Source organism: Spea bombifrons, chromosome 2 (genome assembly GCF_027358695.1).
Source record: "Spea bombifrons isolate aSpeBom1 chromosome 2, aSpeBom1.2.pri, whole genome shotgun sequence".
NCBI classification, from domain to species: Eukaryota; Metazoa; Chordata; class Amphibia; order Anura; family Pelobatidae; genus Spea; species Spea bombifrons.
Window position 1 is genome coordinate 111,333,170 of NC_071088.1, and position 12,960 is coordinate 111,346,129.

General features: G+C 41.9%; 1 protein-coding gene across 1 annotated transcript in view; it reads left to right on the forward strand.

The window, feature by feature from the left end:
• The first annotated feature begins 544 nt into the window (after positions 1–544).
• The window catches only part of CS (citrate synthase), a 25,852-nt gene continuing 13,436 nt past the window's right edge, over positions 545–12,960 (forward strand). The window contains exons 1-5 of the mRNA XM_053455609.1: positions 545–752; positions 9,390–9,437; positions 9,552–9,659; positions 10,313–10,378; positions 10,464–10,595. Coding sequence (XP_053311584.1) covers positions 702–752; positions 9,390–9,437; positions 9,552–9,659; positions 10,313–10,378; positions 10,464–10,595 — 405 coding nt within the window. The 5' untranslated portion in view covers positions 545–701. The remainder of the gene's footprint in view (positions 753–9,389; positions 9,438–9,551; positions 9,660–10,312; positions 10,379–10,463; positions 10,596–12,960) is intronic.

Genomic DNA, 12,960 nt, shown 5'->3' on the forward strand with positions numbered 1-12,960 from the left:
CTGTTTCCACTCAGAACATCTATTTATTAGTCCGTGGCTATGGAAACAAACACCGCCCATTGGCTACATTTCATTTTCGCGGTCTCTCCCGCGCTGTTATCAGCCGTGATATAACATCCAACCAGCTGCTCCCATATTACGCCTTCCAACACTTGACACTGACGGAAAAGAGGGCGGGGCTGGTGTTATCTTTAACCCCCTTCCCTCCCACCGTTAGGGATTGTTGCGACAACATTCGACGACATTTCGGTGCGTTTTTCAGTGGAAACCCTCCAGAAACGATAGAGTTAATGATGACTCTGCACTAGACGTATTTCGCCCTGAAATCCTCCCACCCTTGCTATGACACAGTTCTCGCAAGATGGCGACTAAGTACAAATCCACTCCCATTTGTACTGCGTATTCCCGAGGCCGCCATCTTATGAGTGGAAATGTTGCAGCGGAATGCATTAGGAAAGCGCCCTTACAATCCATGTGTAAACATGGCGGACGCCAATTATTGGGCCTAAGGGAGGGGCGGTAGTGACATCACTGAGTAGGGGGGCGGGCCAAAAGTCCTCCTTTTCAACCTTGTCCCGGCTCCGGCCTTTCAGGCTCCTTGAGCTTTGCCGGTTCCTGTGAGAAGCAGCACCTTCGTCGGGCCTCCCCAAAACCATAGCATCTTATCCCCGTGTAGGTTCAGTAACCCAGTCAGTCTTGCCATGTCTCTGATCTCAGCAGGACGCGTGTGCGCCCGTATCCTAGCAGCCAAGGTGAGTCCCGACAAGGGAAATGAGCGATCCCCGCGGGAGCAGGGAGGCCTGCGTTATTCCTTTCCGTCACCCCATTACGCTGCATACTTGTCTGTGCATTAAAGCACTGTGGAGTCTGCCCCGAATGCCGGCATCTACAGGTGGTGTCTATACACACCCTTTGTCTTGTCCCACATGGCCCGGGATCCGCTTCCCTTCCCCCAGTGACCTGAATGCGGTTCGCCTATCATATTACACCATGGGCATTTCAGATGATCTTATCGCGGAATCCGCGTTTTTGAGCTGTTGGAATCTCCTATAACGAGCAGCCATAACGGGGGCACAAAAGACTGTGACGTTTATTGCAGATATCCTGTCACATAATTTTATTTACATGCCTTTAGTCTCAGGTTATACATTAGTTTATTCACGAAAGAGACGGTTGACAGTGTAGTTGGGGGTAGCCCCTTGGCCTTTCTATACATTTGAAAGGCCCATCTCTATTGGGCGTCTGCACGAAGTGCTTGGCTGACCCTGTATAATGTATGGAAAACTGTGAGATTTTTCTAAAGTCTCCTCGCCCATTGAATTATTCATTATACAGGGCCAGCTCAGCCCTCTTTTGTTGGAGGATTTTTTTGACATGACCCTTTATATAGTGGATTTTGAATAAAGGTTGTCAAAACCCAAACTCTCCTTTTAGCAAAAATATCTATTTTTAACAAACATTTTAGAAGCTCAAGAGGTTAATGGTGAAGCTACATTTCTCCTAATCCGTTACGTGATGAATTCATCTCGTCGTGTTTCACCGATACACTAACCTTCAGCTCCAGGGGTCATCAAACCAAGACACTGGCCATGGTGGAGTTAGCGTGAGCTACCGGTCTTATGTTATGGTTACACGGGGGGAAAGATAATTATTGTTGATGGTGCATTCAAGACATTACTGAGCCATGCTGTATTGAATTTTGTGTGTTTGGGGCAGAAGACAATTATTTTTAATACTCATTTTTCAAGTGTGCATAAATAGGACATATACAATATATTATACTGTCCCTGTGAAGAATAACCTTTTTCCCCAAGTGATCTTACACTGTCACACAAACAGGCTTCCTATGGCTTTATTGGCACCATATATATATTCTCTGCCCATGTGTGGTTAATGTTATGTGCAAATGATATTGGCCCATTGGAAAGCTTGCTATTTCTAGTTTAATTACTTAATACTTGAGTTACATCCAGGACTGCATAAATGGCCATGTTCCAGCAGAGTCCATTATAAATATTATAGTTGTCATCAACCTATCCGCCATATTCTTTGTATGAATCCTGCTAGTCTTGGGTGACTTTGGACATGACAGTCGCTGGCTTTTACAACCATAGTGCATGTCATTTATCTGCATCAGATGTGAAGTACCAAAGGTCAGACGTGTAACACCTTTTTGATTCTAGTTCTTTTTAAACAGGTTAGGGCTACACAAAATTAAGTGGGATTTGGGTGGCCAGACACAGTTACGAGTCATCCATATTCTTATAGGGTTTGGGTAAGAGGTATGTCCACATATGCTTAACATGGATAGGAGCCAGTGGGTACGTCTTTCGAATCTCAGCTGACATTTTTCCCAGGGATAGGTTGTGTTTTATCAACCACTCAAACTAATGTATTTCCTTGCATTTTAGTTTTAGAGAATAACATAGTTAACACTGTTCATTTACTATAGATTTCTATGCATAGACACTGTGTAAAAATGAAAAATCCCTGACTTACAAAAGAATGCATTGTCTACTACAGGTAGTTTCTTGTGATCAAGGGTTTAAAGTCCCACATACATTGTCTTCATATAGGTAGAAATATAACGTCAGATATACCCCCCTTTTAGTAACCTTTCCCCTACATGGGAAGTATTTGAAGCATTTGTCAAGGACATATGTTCAGTGGCCTCATCGGATTGCCCTCAACAACCTTGTATTATGGCCGATCAGGTGACTTCATTCAAAACTGTGTGCATGACTGCTTGGCTTCTTTATTGTGCTTTCACATTATTTAACTACAGGGAGTTCTTCCAGGCTACAGCAGCAGCTACCAGGCATTCTTCTAGTCCGTATAACTTGTTAATTCAGTGACAAGTTTGTTTCCAGAGGGGAAAATCGTTGGTGAAGGTTATAATGGGAGTTTGCATTAACAAACACAAATCAGCTTTATTATGTAGACATAGGAATAAAATAGCTAATATTTTTGATTATAAATGTTTGCTACCTTTTCTAACAATAAAATACAATATCTATATGGAATGGGGAACGTTTGTCGAAGAAATGTAAATATTAAAACTTTAAGCATTGCATGTCACGTTTGACAGAACAAAAAGTGATTCAAAGCCAGAGGTTAAACAGGTCTGTGAGTTTTGCTACTCAAGGTCAGGTTTCAAATCATCAATCACATGTTAGATAATGTCAAAAATTTGATTTTTGGAGGTCGCAATGAATGTTTACAGCGACAAACATTTTGAAGAGGGATAGTCTTAGAAAAATTGATAAGGTCAGAGTTATTGCTATATACCGAAATCCCCCGTTTTAACAAATCATAAGAGTTTGGAAGCCGTTGCTCCCAAAACAAGTAGTTGCAATTGACTTCTAAACTTCTCGGTGCATCCTAAATTTCTTAATGTACTGTCGCTTTCCCAAATCGCCAAATGTTGCATAAAAGCCATTATCAAACATTGACCTGAAATAAAGTCAGATGGATTTTGTAATATTGCGCAGATAAGGGCACTGTTAGATGGCTGGTATTTTTATGCCTAAAACTGTTTAGGAAACAAAAAGACCCTTAAAATGCATTCATGCCCCCTCCCTTTAGGGGTCGGTGAAGCAGGTGGTAGGGGCCAAATGGCTTACATTTTATTTACTCAGCCACTATGTAGTTTACAGAGGTTGAAAGGGCTTAAAGGAATGCTAATGTCAAAGTATCAACCTCTCCTTTAACTGTGTGCATGCTAGAGCAGAAATGCCATTAGAATTCATGAATTCCTCTTTCTTCAAATTAGATTTCAAAAGTATCAAAATAGTTTGCTTGAGATGCCTGAGTTTTGAGCTCCTGGCAGTTTGTAATCCTACTCTGTGTTGCCATTTAAAGCATGGGTTTGAATGTCATTGTAGATTGAATGATTCTTCCTAGGTTACAGGAAGTCTGAAAAAGAAGCAGTCATTTGAACAATGGATACCACTGTGCCTTTACGTCTCAATATCTGCTGGGTTGGTTTGAAACATGTAAGCCAGGTTTGGCATTGATGGAACTGTCCCAGTAGGATCTTCTTCTGAAAGAACATGTACTGACCACACTGCCAGGTGAAAGTGCCTCATGTTGTGCATACTGTCCCAGGAACTTATCATAAGAACACGTAGCATTTGCAATACTTCATAGGTTTAATAATGTTGGAAGAAGACTGATGACATGGCCTGTGTTTTTTATATCCCTTACAGTTTTCTGCAGCTCTGATTTAATGTGATTGATTGGACTTTAATTTAAATCTGTTTGTTCCAATGGATTCTTTCCCCAACACATCTGTAGTCTCCTCAATCAGTCATCAAACTAACAAAATAAACTTTCCTGATTGCCGATTGTTTAAATGTGTTGCTAATGATAATACAGTAGGTTCTTTGAAATAGGTGAATAAAGTGGACCCACCACTTTTAATCTATATGGAGAGTTCTTCACTCTGCATCAGTGTTGATAACTCCACTGGGGTAGATAACTACTGCGAGTCAGCAACTATGAATAATGAAAAGCCAGACATTTTCTCATTACCAGTATGCAGCTTTGTGATATCTTCTGCCGTGGAAGAATTCCTCCCCACTCCGGGGAAAAATCTAAGATTGTATTTTTGTAAATGGTTGCATTTTAGGACCAAGGACCAATAAAAGGTGAGATTGAATTGTTTAAAGGAAGTCATCAGTCACCTGGCTTATGCTTATTTGAAGACCCTGCTTGAGGTGGACTTTAAGTGAAGATCTTTCAGAGCTCATCCACCACTTTAAGTCACGGTAGACCTAAAAACAGGTCAAGCCCAAAAGCATAACATCTACTTTGTTCCACTCATAAACGTGCATGTTTATATATAATAATAAAAAAAAACAAAAAACCCTTCTTTAAATCTATTGGTGTGCTGCACGTGTAGCTATTTCTGGGAGTTGCTAGTCATACTTTGATCATTTTGGCTTTTCACTATTGGTATACCAGAGTGATAACCTGCCCTTTGGAAGCCTAGGTGTTGGCAGTACTCTCCTTTTTTTCTTGTACTTTCCTGGTACGTTGTGCTGTCACATGCATGTGAAGGTTTCAGTGACTCATGCGGGTTTTGTCAGGTCAAGGGGTGTTCGCAGCCTTTCCCTTATTCTTGGATATTCTTTTTAATATTTAAACTAGTGTTTTACCGCACGCTTGCAGTTGGTAGGAAAGTTTGTAACCTAAACCAGTGAAACGGCATGTATGTTTTACAGGTAGTATTTATGCTGCACTTAAAGGGCACTCCTGTCCAGGTTTTTACCCTAGTATCAGTGAAAGTTTGCTTTACTAATCACTGCCTTTCAATAAAACAAACGTTTCCATTGGAAATGTTTACTTACCCAGTGGCTGCTTCTTCACCGAAGCAACACTTGTATAAGCGTGCACGCTGCTTCCCTGGCGTTAGGGAGACATGTTTTAATGCTATTTCCCCTAGGGGCTGCATTGCATGTTTGTACCAAGCTACCTATCGGTGGCAATAGCTTGATGGTGTTCTAGAAACGAGGAGGGGCCAAGTATTTCAGATAGAAGTGCCTGGGTGGACTTAAAAAGGATGTCCCATGGAATATTTTCTCCCTCACCATAAAACAGTGCTTTATTCAGTAATGTAGGATACCAATGACAAAAACCCATTTTTTTCCATTTTGTTACAATAAACTTAATTGACATGCATATCTGGAGGCTGCTGTTGTCTTGAGTGACTTTCTGGGCACGGCCACTACAATGAGATGAATCTTTATGACAGCACTAATGAAGTCTGTTCCTCCATAGATATTTATTAGTCAGTGTCCGGCTTGGTGATTAAGACTGAAAAATGATATTGTGTACCACATGATAAGGAGTCAGTGTTTGTCTAGTAGATTTTGCCAGGGTAACAGAAGTAGAACACATACCATTTAATTTTTTTTAATGGCGCAATGTTTTTGAAAATTGTATTATAATCTAATATTTTGAAAGTACTTTCAGTTTGTGCTGTGAGAGTTTCTGACTGAATCCTGTCCCATAGTTTTTTTTGCATAATAACATCTGTTGCCAGCCTATAAAACAGCACTTCTCATGTTTTCACGGACACAATTTGGAATTAGTTTCCCATTTGTATGGCATCTTAATTAGAGTTGGGAAGAGGTAACCAAAATTATACAATGGGTTAAGTATGTAAAACATTAATGTTGATCTTATGGTACAGTTGCCACAACAGGCATGCCAAGACCTCTGTTGTGTAGCCAGGTTGCCAACTGCCTGGCTGATTTATTAAATCAGCTCAAAATAAATGGAGCATGAGATCTATTCATACAGACTCCTGTCTTACTGCGTCCTCTCAAAGCATGCCAGCTACTGATGCTGAGCGCCGGGATAGGATGTCATAATCCCAGCACTCGGCACTGAAGCTGCATAATGGAGTATTGAAACAGAGGTCTGTAGGAAAGGACCTTGTTCTCCCACCAGAGGAATTAAGAAAGGTAAAAGATGAGGAGAGAGAGGTGGTGAGAAAGAAGGAAGATGGCGAGAAAACATAGAAATGATAGGAAGGGGATGGAAAATGAAAAAAAGATAAGAGGGAAAGTGGCAATAACAGCACATGGGTTCCATCTGAGAAGCCACTTTGCATCCATTTATATACATTTAGATTGGATTAAATGGGATCCATGTTCTGCTGCTGCCACTGCTTCCTTATGGTATGAGAATGCAAGGGTTAAACAAAACGCAGTCCAATTGCTGCATTTATCCCCAAACAGAATTGTCTTGCCAAAATAATCTGCCAGGATGTGTGCGAGTGCATATGTGTGTTATGTTTTTTTTTTTTTGTCTGGAAGGTGAAAACTCTGCAGTTCACCAGGGGTAGGCACCACTGTGCAATGTTGACACTTTAAGATCTGCAACTTGGTGTGCGGAAAATTGGGCCCAAAAACATTCGCCATCATTACCCAAGCGTACTGTTTCCAAAGGCTGTCTTAGCCAATGACAACAATCCACAGATACTCAAAACAGGAAAGGTGACTTCTCCCATAGACACCAATAATTTGAGTTTCTTATGTGTCATTATATGTTTAATGAAGTGTAGAATTAGAAACACAAAAGTGGCAAGTCTGGTTTAACCGGGTATATGCACACACTGGATCGTTAAACATCTCTGGTGTATGGATATTTCCTTTTCTACTGCCTTGCCACACCAGATCATGTTATTAGTATTGCACAATATAAAGGGGAAGCTTCCCCCGTGTTTGATTTTGAAATGTAGCTATTTCTGGGAGTTGCTATTCATACCTGGTGAGCTGGAGGAGATGTCCCTGAGAAAGCTGTCGAATGTGGGTCCCCACTTGTTGACCTGGCTGTTTTACAATAAGCCTCGGATGACAGCCTAGCCCTTTGATCCCTTTTTTACTGTAGTGCAGGTGGTTTTTGGAGAGACAGTATAACATGTTATATTTTACAACTTGAACAACTACTTGGTTGTATGTAAACAGTTGCCGTGTGTGTATAAAATATATATAATTACATCTCAGCAGTGATATTTTTATAGGCTTACCTGTGAAAGCAGATGCAGAATGAGTGACCTGCTCTCTCCTTTTGATAGTGTTGATAACAAAACAAGTACTTATTATTATTCTTTAAGAACTTTTTTTTATTGTGTGGCAATAAGGTGATAGTTGTGCTTAGTCTTTTAGAGTTCCAATACCAGTTCTCTGAGGCGCTGGGTTCAGTATTCAGATTCTCTTAATTAAATTCACTCTATATATGACTTTAAAGTGCCATTCAGCAGACAGCAAAAAAAAATAACCTATCCGGTCATTTTCAATGATTATTTGCCTTTATATTTTAACTAGGTGTAGTCCTTCATAGTTTTAGCTTGACCTTGATTTAGGGCTGTTTCTGATTAAACACATATACTTGGTCTTTTAGACTTCCAATACCATATACACATATACTCGGGAAATCCTAAAAGGACCACCACTGATCTTACCCATGTTAAAATGGGTCCAAATAACTGACCTGCTTTGGGCTAGATAAAGATTAAAGGTGGTTTCTCTGTTGAAGGCTGTACCGTGTAAGCAGCGGAAGGGCTGGTGGTGAGAAGATCAGTTTCCACGAGCTTTGTTGGTATGAAGATGAGTTTGATTCCAAAACACATTTTAGTTCCAGGTTGGACCACAGGGAGGCATAGGGGAAAGCTTTTCAGCCAGAGTCCCTTCCTTGGCATGCTAGCCAGCAATGTATTATATGTAACCTATTTCTGTGCAGTTCCATGTTTGGCAGTACTGGCCATTGCATGTCACGATGAAGGGATTGCTTATGCAACGTAGGAAGACAGTGAGCTGGCGTATGAAATAATATTGCAACAATTTTTAACACTCAGGAAACCATCAAAATTAACTGCCCCATTTAAAGTCATGATATGGCATTAGCACCAGAATAAAGGCTGGTAATTATACATAATGTCATTGCTCACGTTCAATTTATCGCGCCAAAATAAAATTTAGGCTGAATGAGCCAAAATGATATTGGTATAGAAGCCACTGGTTTTAAGTCCATTATAAGAGTATTTCAAGTTGAAAGTGAAATTGTGACACCAGGACTTTTCTTCCGTCGGGCAGATCAATCTGTGTTGTATCTAAAGAGTAAAACTGTTGCAGCAAGAACTCGATAGCATTGTGAATTTATTAAAGTAACATGCTTTCAAAGAGACGGGTCAGGGGGCTCGCATTTGATTGGTGCTTCAGTGATTAATCATACGTAATTTAAGAAGCACCAATCATGCCATGTTAGAGCCTCCTGGTCTGTCTCGCTCTGAAAACACGTTGCTTTAATAAATTCACACTGCTGTCGAGATCTTGCTGCGATGATTTTATTCTTTAGATGTGGCTTGGTCTCCGCTACCGCGTGCGCTGTCCGGTTTTATGGCGGAGCATAACATTTCAATTGCTGTTTTTGGTATGTTTAGTCCAGATTGTATTTTGGGAAGAATGTTGGTTAGAGTAATTTCAATTGTATAGGGTATCTACGACTTTTATAAATGCAAAAATGGGTTGCTTTTGGGCATCCCCATTTTGGCCCAAGTGGATCTTAAGCCTCATACATGTATTTTTAATCTCTTATGCATATGGATAGACCATTATACTAGGAAGGTGTGCTATGTTTTACTACCTCTGTATGGCCTTCGTATTCCATTGTAGAAGTGCTGTAACCAGGAGTCCCCCAGGGGCAAGCATTATTGATATATCTATTTTTTCAAGAATGGTCACTTCCCATGGGTTGCCTCTTTCATTAATGCAGGCTGTTACTTATGTAAGCTTGTTAGCAGATGTAAGTGGTTTGCCTTCAGTCTTTGTTGTCACAACAGCTGAATAATGGGCACAATCTCTTCTTTCTTATCCAAACAGAACTCTCCTTGTGTTCTCATTGCTGCTCGGCAAGCAAGCACTTCTACGGTGAGTCTCCCTTTTTTGAGGGGGGGGTTGATGCTGACCCTGTTTTGGCAATGCATGGCAGTCTTCTAGCTGGAACACATTTCAGATTTACAGATTTTTTTTCATTTTCTGTAGAATCTCAAGGATGTCCTGTCAGACCTGATTCCCAAAGAACAAACAAGAATTAAGAATTTTAAGCAGCAGTATGGGAAAACGGTCATTGGCCAGATCACAGTGGACATGGTAAGTGCAGCACTGAATTTGTAAAATGTGCCACAGGTTGAATACAGATAAACTTTGATACTTCCTACCTTATCTCTCAGTTGAATGTTTTTATTAGTGGGGAGAAATTCAGTCTTGACAGACTTTAATTGTTCCCTGACAAGATATTGTCATTAGAAGGGAAATTCTGAAATGTTCTCAACCTGGCATAGATAACTAATCAGCAGAGCAATATTAGTTAATGGCTCACAGTTTCTTCAGACCAGTTTGTGTTTAACTAAATTGTATGACTACCAAATTAAAAGGTTTCACAAGATCTTGGAAAGTTAAAGGGGCTCTCCTATCATTGTATGCACTTTAAAGGGACACATTTGGTGTTTAGCTGCCCCCAGCTCCATGCCTTGCATGTGACCCTTTTTGCACATGTGCAGAAAGAACTCCCATTTAGTTCCATGGGTGCACGTTCCTGCCAGCTATTGACTGCTTGTCACTGCCAAAACTGGACCGATCTTGATGTAAAGAATGCATGTCAGAGCACTCAAGTACAACTGTGATTTTGGATAAACAGATTAACATATGACATCTGGCTAGGTAAAAGAAGCAGCTGTGAATATTTGTGTTTTAAGAAGGTTCTTGGTTCTATGAGACAAAAAACTTTTTTTTTTCCCCCTCAGATTTACGGTGGAATGAGAGGGATGAAAGGATTGGTTTATGAAACCTCTGTGCTTGATCCTGATGAGGTAAAGAATGAACCCCAATTCTTCCTTTATACATACCATAATAACCTTATTCCCTTAAACCCATTCTGACTGTATCTGTTTCCAGGGTATCCGTTTCCGTGGCTACAGCATCCCAGAGTGCCAGAAGCTGCTGCCCAAAGCCCCAGAAGGTACGGAACCACTGCCAGAGGGACTTTTCTGGCTTCTGGTGACAGGAGAGGTGCCCACTCAGGAGCAGGTAAAAGCACTGATTTAATGAACACTTTTAAATTCTAAGGTGGTTTAATATTTTGCAATTGGCATGCTGTGATCGATTAAGAGATTTTTCCTCAAGTATCACTCTTGTATTTTATTTTGCTCATTACCATAATGTGTAGCAGAACTGGGGTTTTATCATTAAGGAGTCCCAGATTATTTTTAAAGCGGTGTATGGTGGAGATTAGGGCTGCAACTAACGATTATTTTAATAATCGATTAGTTGGCCGATTATTTTTTCGATTAATCGGATAAAAAAATACATTATTTTAAATTGAAGAAAAATTGCAATAAAAAACGTACAATTTACACTTTCATCTCTTTATTGCAATGGCCTCTCTCTATTCACCTTCTTATTTTACTGACATAATAATAAAAGCTACAAGAACCCAAACACAGTGCTTCTCAAACTAGGTTTTAATACAAAGTTATTAGTAAATATTAATTCATATGTTAACTATTTTTCATATTTAATAAAAACTGAGAAAAAAGCCTTGTTTAAATTTTTTTATTTACCAAACTGCCCACAGTTATGCACATCTGACCCCCAGCTTGCCACTCTGCCCCCATATATGCCTTATACCTCTTATATGCCAGATTCCACTGTGCCCCCTGATATGCCACTGTGCCCCTGATATGCCTTATACTCCTTATATGCCAGTGATATGCAACTGAGCCCCCTGATATACCTTTTACCCCCAGATTTGTTTTATGCCCCCCTGATATGCCTAATATCGATGTCTTATACCCCCTATATGCCACTGAGCCCCCTGATATACCTTTTACCCCCAGATATGTTTATGCCCCCTGATATGCCTAATATCCATATGCCTTATACCCCCTATATGCCCTAAAAATTCATAATACCCCCCATACACCACTATAACTCACCCATACACCACTCTGGCTCCTCCCCCTCCCATACACCACTCTGGCTCCTCCCCTCCCATACACCACTCTGGCTCCTCCCCCTCCCATACGCCACTCTGGCTCCTCCCCCGCCCATACACCACTCTGGCTCCTCCCCTCCCATACATCACTTTGCCTCCTCCCCCTCCCATATACCACTCTGCCTCCTCCCCCCCATACATCACTCTGGCTCCTCCCATACTCCACTCTGCCTCCTCCCATACATCACGTTGGCTCCTCCCCCTCCCATACATCACTTTGCCTCCTCCCCCCTCCCATACTCCACTCTGCCTCCTGTGAACCTCCGTTTCTGACAAGACACCAGGGAGCCGGGTAGAGAGGCAGAGTGGCGTATGAGAGGGGGAGGAGCCAGAGTGGTGTATTGGAGGGTGGCTCCCATACACCCCTCTGACTCCTCCCCCCTCCCATACACCGCTCTGCCTCTCTACCCGGCTCCGTTACTGAAGGCACTTTCATTGCAGCTTCATAGAAGCCACAGTGTAAGTGAAGGGCAGTAACGGAGGCTGTCTGTGCGATGCAGACCCTCACCGGCCAGAGAGGATGATTCTCTGTCAGCCGGTGGGGGTCTGCATCGCACAGACAGACTCCGTTACTCACCTTCACTTACACTGAGGCTTCTATGAAGCTGCAGGGAAAGTGCTTGTCAGTAAGGGTGCCGGGTAGAGAGGCAGAGTGGCGTATGAGAGGGGGAGGAGCCAGAGTGGTGTATTGGAGGGTGGCTCCCATACACCCCTCTGACTCCTCCCCCCTCCCATACACCGCTCTGCCTCTCTACCCGGCACCGTTACTGAAGGCACTTTCATTGCAGCTTCATAGAAGCCACAGTGTAAGTGAAGGGCAGTAACGGAGTCTGTCTGTGCGATGCAGACCCTCACCGGCCATCAGAGAGGATGATTCTCTGTTAGCCGGTGGGGGTCTGCATCGCACAGACAGACTCCGTTACTCACCTTCACTTACACTGAGGCTTCTATGAAGCTGCAGGGAAAGTGCCTTCAGTAACGGTGCCGGGTAGAGAGGCAGAGTGACGTATGGGAGGGGGGAGGAGTCAGAGGGGTCTATGGGAGGGGGGAGAGAGACGGAAGTGAGAGACCGGCCGACAGTGAGGAGAATCCAGGTCCCCTGCAGCGTTGCGGGGGATCTGGATTCCGGTGTTATAATCCGATCTCTGTTTGAGGTCGGATTATATAAAGAGAGGAGTTTTTCAGAGCATTTGCTCTGAAAAAAACCTCTTTTTATAATCGATAAAAATCGATCCGATTAATCGATGATGAAATTCGTTGACAACGATTTTCATAATCGATTATTATCGATTTTATCGATTAGTTGTTTCAGCCCTAGTGGAGATTAATAGTTAATAGATTAGCAGTCTGGGTACTGGGCAGCCTGAAAGGTTAGTTAGATAATCAAACATAAACGGG